Genomic DNA, 20,135 nt, shown 5'->3' on the forward strand with positions numbered 1-20,135 from the left:
GTGCCCTCCGGCCCCATGTATCCATTGGATGTGCTCGTGGAAGCAGAACAACTTGTGTTGTCGACAGGTGCAGGTGTAGTACTGCTGGTAGTAGCAGAACTACCAGTAGAGCTGGTATGTGTCTCTATGGACGCGGGCCTTACTTTCTTAACCATTTATCCATTTGGCTACATGCAGACTGTTTGTGGAATTCCCGCGAGTGTGTAACGGTTAATGTGATTGGATGTTAATTATTTGACTCGGCTACCTGTATTTGACATTGTGTTGTTATTTCGCTGAACACTAAATGGTTTAATTACAATTTTTTGCAGTGAAACGAGGCTACTCAGGCGAGAGAAAAACCTCACCCAAAGGTTGGAAAATAGAAATGACTGTTTGAAAATGTAAAACAAAAACATTATATGTTATATTTAAATGTAAATCACGTTTTTATTTGGCGTACCCCCGACGGCATTACCCCAGTTTGGGAATACCTGCTCTAAAATAAGGTCAGTAACGCACCATTGTTCCAATATAGTCTCTCTCTCTCTCGCTCTAGCTTTCGAGATGCTTGGCTCCCCAGGTCCAGTGGACTCAGAGGAGGCCAAGCTGTGAAATACAGATAGCTTAATGTTTGTAATTCTTACAAAATACCACTTTTCTTTATAGTTGTTAAAGTGTGTACTACAGCAGGCATATTCTGTTTTTTAATGCTAAAATATAAGATTTCTGATAGGGATCCACTTTACCTAATTGTAATAAAATTAAATAAATCTTTGTGTGAATTCTTTCAATCCAGAACAGTTAGAAAACAAACAAGCAATTCCTTTTTAATTGCTTTTTATAATAATAATTGCTTTATCACCTAAATAAATACATGTTCAGATCACAAATGCAGCTGACAGTACTATCTTGTTTCTGGTGGTATACATACTCTTTATGACAGTATTTATGATGGTCATTATGGTATTGCTCTGAAGTGGCAAACAGATGGTCCAGTCTGTTTGTGGTGTGTTATCAACACCTCTCTGTGTTTGTCCATGGCCATGCCACATTAATGTAAAGTAAGAGTTAGACAAATGTATTAAAGTGTCACTCCACAATGATACAATAATTTGCAATACAAAAAAAACAACACATTGTGGACCAAATCGAGTTTTTAGATACTGCAAAACAATCCTAATCAAACATGGTACAATATTTTCAATGGTGTCATCTATGATTCATGACATCATCTATGCATGATTGGAATCAGTTATAATACATTACGTCATATGTATGCATTAAAACAAAGTAGCCTTCTCTGACACCAGGTAGCCTTGAGGTCAGAGCATTGGCCCAGTAACTGAAAGGTCGCTAGCCCCACAATGATAGCAGTACAATGACAGAAGAGGTGTCTACAGAGCATATAAAGAATGGAACCAGGCAAACATATCATCCCTTCATTAACAATAGCATCCAGGGGAACATATCTGACCTGCCGTAACATTTTCTGTGGCCCTCAAAGTCAATTCAGTTTACAAACAAAAGGTCTATGAAAACACACTCTCACCTTGTTTTTCTATGTAAAACATTTTCCCACAAAAGGTCACCATTAGGAGGTTCACATTGAACACATGACCTGTGTGGTGTAACATTGTTTCTCAACCTTTCTTGCAACAGTTGAACTAGCACTTGAGATCGGGTTAGTGTCAGAGAAACACTAACAGACACAGCTGTATAAAGGGCATAGTGTTTACTAAATAACTTACAGTATAGAGTTCACATGGACCTACCATAAGGCTCGGTCTGTGGTACAGAAATACAAAGTTCTCACAGACTAAATTTAGTGTGAAAATGTCTTCTGTATCACATTTCCTCTTTTAGCCCTCATGGAAATCTAGTCTCAAGATCTCTTGTTCACTTGTGTGTGTGGTGTATCTTACTTCTTGTTGTATCTTATTTAATGCCTTATTGTTTATAACATAGTCATGCATTTGTCTGTGAAATAAAGAAGTGAGATCAAGACTGTGTTCAAACACTTCCTTTTTCATTCCTGAAATACACAATCAATCTATAGCGTGTTTTTCTTAAACATCCTAGTCACACGATGTGGCAGGTTGATTTAGTTTGGAATCTGAGTTTTGGAATTGTACTGTATAGTGAATCTACAGTTGCCAACACATATCAGTGGTTGGCCATTGTGAAGACAACATGCTTGAAGTGTTTGGGCTCCTGGTGATGTTAACTGGACTCTCTAATGGTAATAGGCTACAGTTGTTTGTCTATGGCGGTCATGTATGTTCTAACAATAAGGCAGTGTTAAAAAGGGCAAATGAATAATTACAGCAGAGTACAATACCGCGTTATAATGAGGAGAAAAGAAACAGATGCAAAGCAATGTTAAATTATTTACTTGCCAAATTACATATTTTTTTACCCCTTATTTTACCAGGTAAGTTGACTGAGAACACATGCTCATTTACAGCAACAGCCTGGGGAATAGTTACAGGGAAGAGGAGGGGGGATGAATGAGCCAATTGGAAGCTGTGGATGATTAGGTGGCCATGATGGTATAAGGGCCAGATTGGGAATTTACTCAGGACACCGGGGTTAACACCCCTACTCTTACGATAAGGGCCATGGGATCTTCAGTGATCACAAAGAGTCAGGACACTCGTTTAATGTCCCATCCGAAAGACAGCACCCTACACAGGGCAATGTCCCAAATCACTGCCCTGGTGCACATAAAGAATTAGACCAGAGGAAAAGATGCCTCCTACAGGCCCTCCAACACCATTTCCAGCAGCATCTAGTCTCCCATCTAAGACCAACCCTGCTTAGCTTCAGAGACAAGCCAGCAGTGGGTTGCAGGGTGATATGCTGCTGGGACATTCATAATATCACAAAATGAAAATATATTAGAGTTTCAGATGAAGAATAACAGTAATCACTATCAACAAAAGTGTGATGCTAGACAGAACATAGCATGTCCCGGAGCTCTGGGAGAAACTGTCTATCTTCAGCTGATGAATAATGCCACAGCGTCTGAACTCAAATTAAAAAAAGATCCCACTGGTGCAAGTTAGGACATATTAAAAATGAAAAACAACACAGTGAGATTCCATGACTCCATTAAAGCTAGATCAGTGCTCTTTATCAACAACGGGACATTTAGGACATCTAACACAGAAAAGAGTGATTCTGGTGAATATCTCTTAGAAATCTACGACTCAGACGGAACACTTTTGAGCATCGGAGGAGTACAACTGATCATTGGAGCTGAGGAGCTAAAAAGTTCACATCTCTTTGCCAAGTAAGAATCTTCCAAAGAAGCTAAAGGCATCTTGAATGTTGACATGCACTTGTGATCAAATGTTTTTTGGGGTGCAAAATGCTCCTTTGACTGCTTACATACATTAAACATAGGTATAGGCATCCCACTGGCGGGACATATTCCGGTGAAACTGGAGGGCGCGCAATTAAAATAAATAATCATTAATATTATGGATATTAAACATGTAGGTACATATAAGTGTCTTTTATGGGCTGAATGCGTAAATTCTTGTTCATCTAACCGCACTGTCCGATTTACAGTAGCTATTACAGCGAAAACTTTCCATGCAATTGTATGAGGACAGCGCCCAACATCAAAATATTTTTCCACCGGCACAGGTTTCATACATTCACAAATAAAGATTTGTGTTCAATAACTTTTTGAAAATCTTCCTCTGATTTGTCATCCAAAGGGTCCCAGCTATAACATGTAGTGTTGTTTTTGTTAGATAAAATCCTTCTTTATATCCCAAAAAGTCAGAGTCCTCAGAGCCCTCGATTTGAGTAATCCACTCGTTCAACATGCTGAGAAAGAATCTGAAAATCTACCCCTAAACTTTGTTTCAACAAGTCAAAATACGTTTCTATATACTCCTCAGATACCCTAAAATGTAATAAAACTATAACATTTCTTACGGAAAGAAGTATGTTCAATAGGAATCCGATTTTAGCAGGTGTGTCCTGTCTTCATGGCACGCGCAAACACGAATTTCCAAGACTGTGTCCCTGTACTAAAACTGATATTTCTTATTCGTTTTTGACGTTACAAGCCTGAAACCTTGTACATAGACTGCTGCCACCGTGTGGAAGCCATAGGAATCCAGCGAGCTAATTTTCAATATGACCTTACTATTGCATTTCTAAGAGGATGGTCTCTCTCAAAAAAAGAAAGTTCTGGTTGTTTTTTCTTTGGATTTTCTCCTACTATATTTATTGTGTTATTCTCTTACATTATTTTAACATTTCAACAAACATCAACGTAGTAACAGTTGTCATTCACTGCAGAAGTCTGTGATGGAGAAGATGTCCCTGTGGTGTACAATTCTGTGAAACACAATCCTTACTGTTATAGTCAATGGCAGAATGGGTCAAACAGTTTTATAAAGCAAATCTTTTTTTGCATCCAATAACAAACCCAATGCAGCAAGGTTTGAGCCCCCAGAAAGTGGTATATTAACCCAGTCCATTATTAAGTCATGTTATTGTGTCGAGCCAACAGCTTCAACCCAAAGGAAACAGTTGCAGCCGGTTGAAGACACCAGAGAGTCACAAACCACTATTAGGGAGACATTGGACTTTGATCTGCTTGTCTTCTCTGTTTCACTTCTTATTTCTCTCACCTCTGTCTATGCCCACACATTTTGTAAAAAAAGTAAAATAAACAGCGGAAAGAGGGGATTGTGCTGCAGCCTCTACAAGAAACGGTAAGTATCTAGCACAAACATGGGGTCCATTCAAGATTCAAAATGGCACATTTGACTCTGTACAGTAGTGTCAATGAACTTTAGTTTGGGGTCATTTGGACCCCACACAAAAATATCTACTTCTACCTACAGTAATTTGATAAATAGGTCCTTTATTTGTTATTATGTCTCCAGAGAAACCTACATACAAGTTATCCATACCACCAGAGGGTGGAGGGGGACCTGCATCAGTTATCTTGACCAGATAGAGAGATCACCTGCAGAGAACAGTCCCGTAAGCTCCCCATGTACTCTCCTATGATTGTACTTTTCTGTACCACATATCGTATAACTGTACAATACCAAAACTGACACTGCCATTCTTCATTTTAGGGATGGTGTCATGTGTCCTCCAGATGTGACGCCTGGCTTTCTGGCCAAATTGTTCATTCCTGGTTTCATCAGACCAGAGAAATGTCTGAGAGTGTTTAGATGGCTTTTGGCAAACTCCAAGCGGGCTGTCATGTGCCTTTTACTGAAGAGTGGCTTCCGTCTGGACACTCTATCATAAAGGTCTCCACAGAGGAACTCTAGAGCTGTCACAGTGACCATCGGGTTTCTTGGTCACCTCTCTGACCAAGGCCCTTCTCCCCCGATTGCTCAGTTTGGCCGGGTGGCCAGCTCTAGGAAGAGTCTTGGTTCCAAGCTTCTTCCATTTAAGAATGATGGAGGCCACTGTGTTCTTGGGGACCTTAAATGCTGAATTATTTTTCTGATACCCTTCCCCAGATCTGTGCCTCGACATAATCCTGTCTCGGAGTTCTATGGACAGTTCCTTCGACCTCATGGCTTGTTTTTTTCTCTGACATGCACTGTCAACTGTGGGACCTTATATAGAGAGGTGTGTGCCTTTCCAAATCATGTCCAATCAATTGAATTTAACACAGGAAGACTCCAATCAGGTATACAAACATCTCAAGGATGATAAATGGAAACAGGATGCACCTGAGCTCAATTTCGAGTCTCATAGCAAAGGGTCTGAATACTTATGTAAATAAGGTATTTCAGTTTTTCATGTTTAATAAATCTTTAAACAATTCTAACAATCTGTTTTCGCTTTCTCATTATGGGAATTGTTTGCAGATTAGTGAGGCGTTTTTGTTATTTAATCCATTTTAGAATAAGGCTGCAACAAAATGTGGAAGAAGTAAAGTGTTATGAATACTTTCCGAAGGCACTGTATATGTTAGTTGCAGTCAAAACAGCTCATAAAAGTCTGTCAATTTTTTTGAAGACCTTGTAGATCTGTAATCCAGAAACCAGCTACCCTCTGATTGTACAGATTGCTGTGTTGGTATATTTTCTGATTCTTTGAAATTATACCATGGGAAGTGTTCTATGAGTGAAACTTGTTAAGGTATTTGGGTTGCTATAACATTTGGTTTGAAGTGCCTTTGAGGTTTTGTTCATGCTTTATGAAGGGTTGCACTTCTCAGGCTCTGCACACTCCTGGATTGCATCCTACCTGGCAGGTTGCTCCTACCAGGTGATGTGGAGAGGATCTGTGTCTGCACCACATGCTCTCACTGCTGGTGTCCCCCAGGGCTCGGTTTTAGGCCCACTCCTCTTTTCTATATACACCAAGTCACTCAGATCTGTCATTATTGCTATGCGGATAACCCTCAACTACTCTTCTCCACCTCCCCTTCTGACACCGAGGTGGCGACACTTATCTCTGCGTGCCAGGAAGACATCTCAGCTTGTATGTCGGCCCACCAACTTAAGCTCAACCTCGTCAAAACAGAGCTGCTCTTCCCACTCCAAGACCTCTCCATCACGGTTGACAACTCCACGGTGTCCCTCTCCCAGAGTGCAATGAACCTTTCAGGATCAATGGATGAAGTCAAGGGGTGTGAATACTTTCTGAATGCACTGTATGTTAACTGCACCTTATCCAACAGGACAAAGATATAAGAGTGGGTGAATGAGGCTATTCACACCCTGTGTGTTCAGTAGCGGTGCATGGGTAAAATCACTGAGGAAGCCAAGCCAGTAAAACAGCCATATTACAACCTACAGTATGTTGTGATAATTGCGTTGTTTGCTCTATAACCCATTCGCACATACTCCACTGTCATACATAAAAAGGCTGTGACTGTCACGTTCTGACCTTAGTTCCTTTGTTATGTCTTTGTTTTAGTTTGGTCAGGGCGTGAGTTGTCTATGTTCCTTTTTCTATGTTGTGTTTGGCCTGGTATGGTTCTCAATCAGAGGCAGGTGTCGTTCGTTGTCTCTGATTAAGAATCATACTTAGGTAGCCTTCTCCCACCTGTGTTTCATGGTTGATTATTTCCTGTTTAGTGTTTTTTCATTTCACCTTACGGGACTGTTCGTTTGTCGTTTGTTGTTTTGTTCAGTGTTCAGTTATTTTATAAAAAATATGAACACTTACCATGCTGCGCTTTGGTCCTCACCTTATTCCACCACAGATGATCGTTACAGTGACAACAAAAAGACAACAGCCACAGAAATTCAACTACACATACATTTGCTTCATCACAAAACCGGAGAGCAACATCTGTCCGGGGAAGTCCACAAAGCAAATATTGCATTTCACAAACAGTTATATGACCTGCAACATGGTCTAGCAAGGACATTTTTTTAACAGTTTACTAAACAACCACAGATTTAGAACCACAGAGTTACCGCAAATCAGCACAAAGATAACAGGAGCACTGTCTCCGCTATTCTAGCACCATTTCAATTTAAACATTTAAACATTGTCACTATGTGCCGTTTTAGGGTGAGGATCATAGCCCTCTCTCTCTCTCTCTCTCCCACCACAGGTTTGTGACGGTCATAAATACCTAAAACTCTTTACCCCACTCTGACAAAATGAAGGTTAAGAATCCCTTTATAACGTCAAAAGGTTGAATAATGTAGCAATATTTCCCTATTCCAACCAGTTGGAGTGGTCCATGGACACTTAAGGAACAGTCATATCGAGATTGCTTCATTTGGTCATCTCATGAAGGACAGGAAACACACATTACTGTGTCTTTGGTTGCATAACTTCTCAATTATGGGGTTTGCATCTGAATGTTGTATAAAATATATGGCTAAATAGGAAACTATTTGTGTGAAGATGTAATGTAATGTTAGCCTTCTAAATGAGATAATTGTTTTCATATGAAGTCTGAACCAAGTCAGTGGCTATTCCCCCGTGAGCACAGAAATTACACAGCGTCATGGAACGCCCCCTTTTCTACTTCAGTATAAAACCCACTTCCGACAAAATGTACATTAGACCAAAACGTGCCGGGTGATGTTGGTATGTGAAGTGGTTCAAACTACAACTCTACCAAAGGACAAGACCAGGAAACGTAGAAGCTGTCGCTACATGTTGAAATGGTTGGCAACTCTACCATAGGACAAGCCCAGAGAATGTGGAGATCATTCCCATGTTGAAATGGCTAAGAAATCTACAAACTAAAGAACAATTATTCAGGCTGCAGCTGTTTAAGTACTTTTGTCTAGTAAACGCATCGCATCTAAGAACATTTCCGAATGGTACTCTGACGTATCCATTATAACAACCTGATCTCTGGTGGACGCAACCAGAGACTTTCTGTCGACAATCTATCCAACAGATTGAACGGTGATCACAGACAAGGACAACAAATGCATACACTCGTAAATGAGCGGTTGTTCATTTTCAAAGTATAAGCATTTCCATGAGTGTAGTATATGTACCGGCGATTCACTCTGAGATTTCCGCTCTTGAGCTGGCCCCACCCTATTCCTTTGTCGTCATATTGGCTTATCCCACTAGAGACTTTTCAGTGTATCCTGTTGGTAACCAATGTGAAACTATTGTGTGTTTGTTTATGGAATTCTGTGATTGATTAGTTAGTTAGCAAATAAATAATTAAGACAATTTGTATATGACTGATTCATGATTTATGATGCTAGGGTTCGTGCAGATATCCAAGGGTTTGCGACATTCAGGACTGAGATTGATGATTTAATAATAAATTAATAGAAGACTGTAATCGATAGATTATGAAAATATCTGAAAAGTTAATTTGGGAAATAGAGACTCTATAAACATTTTCCCGTGGTGCCCCGACTTCCTGGTTATTTAAAGTTACATGATTAGTTGAATCAACTAAGGAATAATTACGAATAGAGAATTGATTTGATAATATAACAGTCTTCACATTTAATGATAGTCAATGCTACATCAAATCAACAACGCTATATATGCTTAGTGTAATACACTGTAAACAAACTTGAAGCTACCAAAAACCATTTAGCCAAATCAATGTTGCAAAATATCAAATCAAATTGTATTTGTCACATGCGCCAAATACAGCAGGTGTAGACCTTACAGTGAAATGCTTACTTACAAGTCCTTAACCAACAATACTTTAAGAAGTTAAGAAAAAAAATAGGTGTGAAGTAAAAAATAAATAATTAAAAAATTGAAAATAAAAGTAACAAATAATTAAACAGCAACAGTAAAATAATATACAGGCGGTAGCGGTACAGAGTCAATGTGCGGAGACACCGGTTTGTTGAGGTAATTAAGGTAATATGTACAAGTAGGTTGACGCTACCTATCACGGTAGCGGGATAATTGTCATCAGCAACCGCTGAATAGCATAGAACCACAGTCAAATAATATTACAAAAAAATATTCATATTCATGAAATCACAAGTGCAGTATTGCAAAACACAGTTTAGCCTTTTGTTAATCCACCTGTCGTCTCAGATTTTGAAATTATGTTTTACAGCGAAAGCAATCCAAGCGTTTGTGTAAGTTTATCGATAGCATAACATAACATTATGTACACTAAGCATTAAGTAGCTAGGTCAGGAAAATCAGCAAAGCAATCAAAAACATTGTTTACCTTTGATGATCTTCGGATGTTTTCACTCACGAGACTCCCAGTTACACAACAAATGTTCAATTTTTTCCCATAAAGATTATTTTTATATCCAAAATACCTCAGTTTGTTTGTCGCATTATGTTCAGAAGTCCACAGGAAAGAGCGGTCATGACAACGCAGATGTATATTCCAAATAATATCCATAATGTCCACAGAAACATGTCAAACGTTTTTTATAATCAGTCCTCAGGTTGTTTTTAAAATATATATTTGATAATATATCAACCGGGTCAATAGCTTTTTCAATTGGACCGGGAGGAACAATGGCCGCTTTACTTTGTAGTGTAAAACTCACTCTGAGAGCCCCCACCTATCCACTTACGCAATGTGATCTTTCACGCTCATTTTTCAAAATAAAAGCCTGAAACTATGTCTAAAGACTGTTGATACCTTAGTGAAGCCATAGAAAAAGGAATCTGGTTGATATCCCTTTAAATGGAGGAAAGGCATGCATAGGAACAGAGAGGTTTGAAAGTAAGAGGCACTTCCTGATTGGATTTTCCTCAGGCTTTCGCCTGTAATATCAGTTCTGTTATACTCACAGACAATATTTTTACAGTTTTGGAAACTTTAGAGTGTTTTCTATCCTAATCTGACAATTATATGCATATTCTAGTTTCTGGGGCTGAGAAATAGGTAGTTTCAAATGGGTACGTTTTTTTAGCCAAAAATGAAAATACTGCCCCCTAGACGCAAAAGGTTAAAGTGACAATGCATAGATAATTAACAGAGAGTAGCAGCAATGTAAAAGAGGGGTCTGGGTAGCCTTTTGATTAGATGTTCAGGAGTCTTATGGTTTGGGGTAGAAGCTGTTAAGAAGCCTTTTGGATCTCAACTTGGCGCTCCGGTGCCTCTTGCCCTGCGGTAGCAGAGAGATATGTCCACGACTAGGGTGGCTGGAGTCTTTGACAATTTTTAGGGCCTTCCTCTGACACCGCCTGGTATAGAGGCCCTGGAGGGCAGGAAGCTTGGCCCCAGTGATATACTGGGCCATACATTACGTACTACCCTCTGTAGTGCCTTGTGGTAGGAGGCTGATCAGTTACCATACCAGGCAGTGATGCAACCTGCCAGGATGCTCTTGATGGCGCAGATGTAGAACCTTTTGAGGATCCGAGGACCCATGCCAAATTTTTTCAGTCTCCTGAGGGGGAATAGGTTTTGTCGTGCCCCCTTCACGACTATCTTGGTGTGTTTGGACCATGATAGTTTGTTGGTGATGTGGACACCAAGGAACTTGAACCTCTCAACCTGTTCCACTACAGCCCCGTCGATGAGATGGGGGCGTGCTCGGTCCTCCTTCTCCTGTAGTCCACAATCATCTCCTTTGTCTTGATCACGTTGAGGGAGAGATTGTTGTCCTGGCATCAGCCGACCAGGTCTCTGACTTCCTCCCTATAGGTTGTCTCGTCGTTGTCGGGGATTAGGCCTCCCACTGTTCTGTCAAACTTAATGATGGTGTTAGAGTCATGAGTGAACACAGAATAAAGGAGGGGGTGGCTGTCCATGGGGACTGACTTTAGTGTGTGTGTGTGTATGTGTGTATGTGTGTGTGTGTGTGTGTGTGTGTGTGTGTGTGTGTGTGTGTGTGTGTGTGTGTGTGTGTGTGTGTGTGTGTGTGTGTGTGTGTGTGTGTGCGCAAGTAAAAACGTTTTTTTTTTATTCACTACTTGTAGACTAGTTGAATGCCAAAGCCAACCTCCTCTCTTTCATGTTGGCAAAACAGTTTATGGCTCTGTCATACAGTACAACTTTAGTTTTTTTCGTCATAGGCTACCTAGCTAAAATGCCTGTTAGCCTAACTTCCTCACATGGGAAACAATGAACCAGCTAAGTTAGCTAGCTAGTTAACGTGCGCCTACTAGACTCAAAGTAGAGTCGAAATTCAACGGCTCAGATACGAGACGTGTCTACAGTCAATCACGGATTTCAAAAAGAAAACCAGCCCCATCGTGGACTCCCATGTCATGCTCCCAGACAAACTAAACAACTTCTTTGCTCACTTTGAGGACTATACAGTGCCACTGAGACGGCCCGCTACCAAAACCTGTGGGCTCTCCATCACCGCAGCCAACGTGAGTAAAACATTTAAACGTGTTAACCTTCTCAAGGCTGCCGGCCCAGACGGCATCCCTAGCTGCGTCCTCAGAGCATGCGCAGACCAGCTGGCTGGTGTGTTAACGGACATATTCAATCAATCCCTATCCCAGTCTGCTGTTCCCACATGCTTCAAGAGGGACACCATTGTTCCTGTTCCCAAGAACGCTAAGTTAACTGAGCTAAACGACTATCGTCCCTTAGCACTCACTTCAGTCATCATGAAGTGCTCATGTCATGGATCATATCACCTCCACCCTACCTGACACCATAGATCCCACTCCAATTTGCTTACCGCCCCAATAGGTCCACAGACAACGCAATCGCAATCACACTGCAAACTGCCCTAACCCATCCGGACAAGAGGAATACCTAAGTAAGAATGCTGTTCATAGATTTCAGCTCAGCATTTAACACCATAGTACCCTCCAAACTCGTCATTAAGCTCGAGACCCTGGGTCACGAACCCGCCCTGTGCAACTGGGTACTGGACTTTTTGACGGGCTGCCCCCAGGTGGGGAGGGTAGGAAACAACATCTCCACCCCGCTGATCCTCAACACTGGGGCCCCACAAGGATGTGTTCTCAGCCCTCTCCTGTACTCCCTGTTCACCCATGGCTGGGTGGCCATGCACGCCTCCAACTCAATCATCAAGTTTGAAGACGACACTACAGTGGTAGGCTTGATTACCAACAACAACGAGACGGCCTGCAGGGAGGAGGTGAGGACCCTTGGAGTGTGGTGTCAGGAAAATAACTTCACACTCAACGTCAGCAAAACAAAGGAGATAATCATGGACTTCAGGAAACAGAAGAGGGAGCACTTCCCTATCCACATCGATGGGACAGCAGTGGAGAAGATGGAAAGTTATACGTTCCTCTGCGTACACATCAACGACAAACTGAAATGGTCCACCCAACAGACAGCGTGGTGAATAAGACGCAACAGAAATTTGGCTTGTCACCAAAAACACTTTTACAGATGCACAATCGAGAGCATCCTGTCGGGCTGTATCAATCCCTGGTACGGCAACTGCTACACCCACAACCGTAAGGCTCTCCAGAGGGTAGTGAGTTCTGCACAACGCATCCCCGGTGGCAAACTACCTGCCCTCCAGGATACCTACACCACCCGATGTCACAGGAAGGCCAAAAATATAATCAAGGACAACAACCACCCGAGCCACTGCCTGTTCACCCCGCTATCATCCAGAAAGCGAGGTCAGTACAGGTGCATCAAAGCTGGGACCAAGAGACTGAAAAGCAGTTTCTCAAGGCCATCAGACTGCCATTATACTGACTCAAATCTCTAGCCACTTTAATAATAAAAAAATGGATGTAATAAATGTATCACTAGTCACTTTAAACAATGCCACTTTATATAATGTTTACATACCCTACATTACTCATCTCATATGTCCAGTATATACTGTACTCTATACCATCTACTGCATCTTGACTATGCCGTTCGGCAATCGATCATCCATCCATCCATCGATCATCGATCGTACATATTCTTGTTCATTCCTTTACACTTGTGTGTATGAGGTAGTTGTTTTGAAATTGTTAGATTACATGTTAGATATTACTGCACGGTTGGAACTAGAAGCTCAAGCATTTCGCTACACTCGCAGTAACGTCTGCTAACCAAGTGCATGTGACCAATAAGATATGATTTTATTTGATCTAGGCTACATATTAAAATTCAATCATCTCAGGCCAGTGGCATAACATATTAATTCATGGTTAGATCAGAACCGCTGTCAAAATCATTGGTCTGTACAGAGAATTAAGTCCAAACCACAAGTCCAAATCCCCCTCTCCGTCCAAGTCTTAGGAAAGGGCTGAAACAGACACATTTTTATGAAAATTATGTTTTGTATAGAAAGAGATTTGATTGGTCTGAAGCCAAATCCAAACTGGCCTCCCTTGGGGGACGTTTTGCTGCAGTTGGACAACCCACAGCTCAGCTCAGCTCAATGCTGATTGGCTAATTATTTTATAATTGTTTTTATCAAGGGAGGCCAAATGCTTGCTGGCATCAATCTATCAAATGCTACATTGGCAAAATTTCATAACCTTTTGTTCCAGACAGCATCAGGTACATGGACTAGACATACGGAGACAGAGGGGTGCTATTTCCCTCGCTCGCACTGTGTATGTGGCGTCTACTACAGTCATGGCCAAAAGTTTTGAGAATGACACAAATATTAGTTTTCACAAAGTCTGCTGTCTCAGTTTGTATGATGGCAATTTGCATATACTCCAGAATGTTATGAAGAGTGATCAGATGAATTGCAATGAATTCCAAAGTTCCTCTTTGCCATGCAAATGAACAGAATCCCCCCGAAACATTTCCACTGCATTTCATCCCTGCCACAAAAGGACCAACTGACATCATGTCAGTGATTCTCTCATTAACACAGGTGTGAGTGTTGTCAAGGACAAGGCTGGAGATCACTCTGTCATGCTGATTGAGTTCGAATAACAGACTGGAAGCTTCAAAAAGAGGACTCTCCCCAGACCTTAATCCCATTGAGAACTTGTGGTCAATCCTCAAGAAGCGGGTGGACAAACAAAACCCCACAAATTCTGAAAAACTCCAAGCATTGATTATGCAAGAATAGGCTGCCATCAGTCAGGATGTGGCCCAGACGTTAATTGACAGCATTCCAGGGCGGATTGCAGAGGTCTTGAAAAAGAAGGGTCAACACTGCAAATATTTTATATTTTATATATTTTATATATATATATTAATATTTTATATATTATATTTTAATATTTTTTATATCAATAAAAGCCTTTGACACTTATGAAATGCTTGTAATTATACTTCAGTATTCCATGGTAACATCTGACAAAAATATCTAAAGACACTGAAGCAGCAAACTTTGTGGAAATTAATATTTGTGTAATATTTGTGTCATTCTTTTGGCCACGACTGTACAGTGGTCCCCACGACTTTGACAGAGGCCCCAATCAGTAAGAACTTGACTGGCCTGCACGGAGCCCTGACATTAACTCCATCGAACACCTTTGGAATGAATTGGAACGCTGACTGCGAGTCAGGTCTAATCACTGAACACCAGTGCCCAACCTCACTAATGGTCTTGTGGCTGAAGAGAAGCAAGTCCCCGCAGCAATGTTCCAACATCTAGTGGAAAGCCTTCCTAGAAGAGTGGAGGCTGTTATAGCACCAAAGGGGGGAACAACTCCATTATAATGCCCATGATTTTTGAATGAGATGTTGGACGTGCAGGTGTCCACATACTTTTAATCATGTAGTGTAGATGTAATATTTTAGTGGGGGTGATTTGGAACTTCCTGCTCTTACTAAGCAGAATTTTTTTTCAAACCATGTAATGAGAACATTGCAGTAGCTTTTGGGGAACTTAGCATCTCTCTTTCTCTCTTTCGGTCTCTCTCATTTTTAGGCATCAAGTTCTCGCAGACTAAATTTAGTGTGACTTTCTTCTGTATCACATTTGATCTTACAGTCCTCATGCAAATCTATTCTCCAGATCTCTTGTTCACTTGTGTGTGTGGTGTATCTTACTCCTATGTTGTATCTTATTTAATGCTTTATCGTATACATTACAACCTTTTCATGTATTGGTCTGTGAAATGAAGAAGTGAGATCAAGAGGTTATTCAAACACTTCCTTTCCCCTCCCTGAAATGACACAATATATTGCGTGTTTTGGTCAAACATTCTAGTCACATGATGTGGCAGGTTGATTTAGTTTGTAATCCGAGTTTGGAACTCGGATTACAAACTAAATCAACCTGCCACATCAGCTTTCTACAACTTTATTGTAGTCCACCTGTGGTAAATTCATTTGATTGGACATGATTTGGAAAGGCACACACCTGTCTATATAAGGTCCCACAGTTGACAGTGCATGCCAGAGAAAAAAACAAGCCATGAGGTCAAAATAATTGTCTGTAGAGCTCTTACAAAGGATTGTGTCAAGGCACAGATCTCGGGAAGGGTACTAAAAAATATCTGCAGCATTGAAGGTCCCCAAGAACACAGTGTCCTCCATCATTCTTAAATAGAAGAAGTTTGGAAACACCAAGACTCTTCCTAGAGCTGGCTGCCCGGCCAAACTGAGCAATTGGGGGAGAAGGTCCTTGGTCAAGGAGGTGACCAAGAACCCAATGATCACTCTGACAGAGCTCCAGAGTTCCTCTGCGGAGATGGGAGAACCTTCCAGAAGGACAAACATCTCTGCAGCACTCCACCAATCGGGCCTTTATGGTAGAGTGGCCAGAAGGAAGTCACTCCTCAGAAAAAGGCACATGATAGACAGCTTGGAGTTGCCAAAAGGCACCTAAAGGACTCTCACCTAAAGGACTCTCACCTAAAGGACTCTCACCTAAAGGACTCTCACCTAAAGGACTCCTAAAGGACTCTCGGGCCATGAGAAACAAGATTGAACTCTTTGACAAGTCTGGAGGAAACCTGGCACCATCCTTACGGTGAAGCATGGTGGTGGCAGCATCACGCTGTGGGGATGTTTTTCAGCAACATGGACTGGGAGACTAGTCAGGATCGAGGGAAAGATGAATGGAGCAAAGTCTCAGAATGTCTTTGAGTGGCCCAGCCAGAGCCCGGACTTCAACCCTATCGAACATCTCTGGAGAGACCTGAAAATAGCTGTGCAGCAACGCTCCACATCCAACCTGACATAGCTTGAGAGGATCTGCAGAGAAGAATGGGAGAAACTACCCAAATACAGGTGTGCAAAGCTTGTAGCATCATACCCAAGAAGACTCGAGGCTGTAATCACTGCCAAAGGTGCTTCAACAAAATACTGAGTAAAGGGTCTGAATAGTGCCTATGTAAATGTGATATTTCAGTTTCTTATTTTAAATAATTTGCTAAAATTAAAAAACTGTTTTTGCTTTATGGAATATGGAATTATGGAATATTGTGTGTAAATATTTTTTAGATTAAGGCTGTAACATAACAAAATGTGGAAAAAGTCAAGGGATCTGAATACTGTAAAAATGTATTTCCTTTTGATGTGGCATGAACACAACCAGTCTTGATGTATTCATCTGATTGCCAAATAAATCACTTCAAAAAGTAGGTTACCTTTGCATGTTCGTCCAAAATATTTCCAGCATCTGAACAGTGTACTGTGCAACCACCAACTTTCCTTCAATTCGCAAGTGGCTGAAACTACTATCGCTATCGCTAACTACTATCTTTCTGTCTGCGGCCGTCTCAGTCAATAAATATAAAAAATACCTTATTTGGACAGGCAAGGAGATACCGTAGTCAGGGCCCGGCCCCCTAAGGCCCACCAATAACGGCCCTAGCGGCCCTGAGTAAGAGGCTACAGTTTTTTCCATTCTGTGAAACATATATGTTTGTCTGTGTCACACCTTGATCTGTTTCACTTGTCTTTGTTTGTCTCCACCACCTCCAGGAGTAGACCATCTTCACCATTATCCCCAGTGCATTTATACCTCTGTTTATCTGTTGCCAGTTCGTCTTGTCTTGTCAAGCCTACCAGCGTGTTTTTCATGCTACTGTTTTTCCTAGTCTCTGTTTTCTAGCATTCCCGGTTCAGACATTTTCTGCCTGCCTTGACACTGAGCCCGTCTGCCTGACCATTCAGTCAGCCCTGACCTCGAGCCTGCCTGCCACGTCTGGAGGAAACCAGGCACCGCTCATCACCTGGCCAATACCATCCCTACGGTGAAGTATATGAACAACACAACATCTAAATTCTATACACTTGCCGTAGTGAGTCCTTCATTTAAAGATTTAACATGTTTTTTTACCATTTACAGTCTCAATATACAGCCATACTAACAGTTTCCATCTACAACATGGTATTGTGTCGAGCCAACAGCTGGAACCCAAAAGGAATCAGATGCAGCCAGTCGAAGACACCAGAGTCACAAACCACTATTAGGGAAACATTGAACTTTGATCTGCTGGTCCTCTCTGTTTCACTTCTTATTTCTCTCACCTCTCCTCCTCTCAAATACCTGTTTTTCTACCTCTCTCTCACTTCTTCATTTGTTTTTTTAAATTATCACAACCTAAAATGGAGTGAAAGAGCCTACTAATTGTGAAGAAGAAGGTAGTGTATTCATGTCAGTGTTGGACAGCAGTGTGTGAGAGCTGACCACTGCCCTGACACAACGGACGAGGTGTTATATTCTCAGGCTCCAACATCTCTTCACACTCAAAAGTAGCGTCACTTATCACATACTCTATTTGACATCCTGTCTAAATCCATCACACAGGAGACATGTAGCCAGCCTGGCTATTTCTATAATGAAGAAGTGAGACTTTGATGACGTCACCCTTCCTCTTTCCTCTGAGTCAGAACCTATGATTAGGGTCAAAATTATGCTTCTTCTGTTACTCTTCACAAACTGGGTGAATTCTTCTGAGCGGCAGGAACAGCTATCTCTCATACTATCCTTGCATTGGTTTTTGTTTATGCCGTAAAACATTGCCAGATTATGGAAATGCAGCTCTGAATAGAAAATAGAGGACTTTGTTGAAGTACCAAAGTTAATTTGATAAACTGAGACCCTGCATTGTAAAGAGACATGGAGGCTGTTTTAGGACTGTTGGTGATCACAGCAGGAGTGTCTCATGGTAAGAAACATCTTTTATATGTGTTGGTTTCCCTCTTCTTTTATGCAGAATATAATATCAGTAGTCTTCTATACATGTAGCAGCAATGACGGATGGTGATAGACAATATTCAGATCAAGGTAGAAGACAGTTGTCTCTTTACTCATTGTCCCATGATAATGATCACTGACTTAATGATCCCTATCACGTTGATGCTGTTGGTTTGGTTATACTGTTAGCCGCTTGTACCCTCATCTGTAAAATGATACATGACTTGACATGGGTTAGAACAGTGATAGTCACTACAGTGTCTATTTTTCTTCTTGATCTTCAGGCTCGGAAACTTCCTGTGATGCTAGAGAAGATGGATCTCAGTGTTATGGAGCTCTGGGAGGAACTGTCTATCTCCAGCTGACTGATACCATGGCATATAGTCACTACTCATTTTATAAAGGCTCAACTGGTGCTAAAACAGAGATACTGAAAACAAAGGTCACACTGGTAATAAGAGACACCCCCATTAAAGACCGAGTACACTTCTTTATAAACAATGGGACATTTAGGTTAAATAACACACAAAGGAATGATTCTGGTGAATACCTGCTCACAAAATATGATTCAGAAGGGGAAACAACAGGGACCATAGGACTACAACTGTTCATCGAAGGTAAATAACTAACTTGCCAGATAATAACTTGCAAAATAATTATTACATATGATAACTTTGACAAGCTATTTCTCTGGCTAAACTACAAATATGTGACTACCTAATAATACAAATAATGAGAAATTCATTTTATGTGTAACCATGGAGTCATTTTTATTTTCATATGTCACGACCTCCGCCGAAGTTGGTGCCTCTCCTTGTTCGGGCGGTGTTCGGCGCTCGTTGTCATCGGCTTTCTAGCTGCCACCGATCCATGTTTCTGTTTTCCATTTGTTATGTCTTGAGTGTACACACCTGGTTCCCATTAAGATATTATTAGTTCCCGATTTCTCCCTCTGGTTCCCATTATGTATTGTGCGTGATTGTTCCTGTTATGTGTTATTGTTGCGTGTTAGGATTTGTTACTCGTGCATGGATTTATTGTACTGTTATTTTTTAAAGTACATTATTTTTACTCAGTTATGTTTCCTGCGCTTGACTCCTTCCTCACCTATACACCACTGACATCAAAGTCTACTGAAAATACATAGTCATAACCACATCCATCAACATTAAATCATCTGTTGTTTATTTGAAATACAGTCATTGTGTGTCATGAATCTGCTGCTCCTGTTGACTACAGTAGTTTCTGTGGCTTTAAAGAAGAATGGCTGGTGTTGTGTTGTAATGTGTTTTTCCCTCTTACTACAGTTACATATCCTTCTTCCCCCACAGCTCCAGTGTCCAGTCCTCAGCTGTCCTCTGAGTGTCTGTCTCATGGAGAGATGAAGGTGTCCTGCTCCTCTGAGGGGGATGGTCCCCAGTACAGCTGGACTCTGGATGGACAGACGCTGAACGACACTGATGCCCCTCCTGATAATAAGACAAACACCATCACTCTGAAGAAAGGCCTGTCAGGAGATCTCACCTGTACCGTCAGAAACAACATCAACCGTAATACTGTCAGCAGGAGAATCTCACACTGTCCAGGTAATCTACTGTTTAATTTACTTTGTTAAAAAAATGTATCAATGATTAATGATCAATGAGAAATAATATCAATAAGAATTTACCTGTTTAGAAACAGCAGTATCCATTTGCCAGTATTTACATGTAATCCAGATACGAATGTGATTAC

The 20,135-nt window shown here is 41.1% G+C and overlaps 1 protein-coding gene across 3 annotated transcripts in view; it reads left to right on the plus strand.

Moving 5' to 3' along the window:
- Nucleotides 1-18,103: 18,103 nt before the first annotated feature.
- The window catches only part of LOC121846923, a 24,160-nt gene continuing 22,128 nt past the window's right edge, over nucleotides 18,104-20,135 (plus strand). For 2 of the 3 annotated variants that reach the window (XM_042325831.1, XM_042325832.1), the window contains exons 1-3: nucleotides 18,106-18,372; nucleotides 18,686-19,018; nucleotides 19,733-19,987. In XM_042325831.1, coding sequence (XP_042181765.1) covers nucleotides 18,324-18,372; nucleotides 18,686-19,018; nucleotides 19,733-19,987 — 637 coding nt within the window. In that variant the 5' untranslated portion in view covers nucleotides 18,106-18,323. Of the gene's footprint in view, nucleotides 18,373-18,685; nucleotides 19,019-19,732; nucleotides 19,988-20,135 lie in introns of all 3 variants that reach the window. The other variant, XM_042325830.1, reaches the window with a different exon arrangement.

This window comes from Oncorhynchus tshawytscha, linkage group LG08 (genome assembly GCF_018296145.1).
Source record: "Oncorhynchus tshawytscha isolate Ot180627B linkage group LG08, Otsh_v2.0, whole genome shotgun sequence".
NCBI lineage: Eukaryota > Metazoa > Chordata > Actinopteri > Salmoniformes > Salmonidae > Oncorhynchus > Oncorhynchus tshawytscha.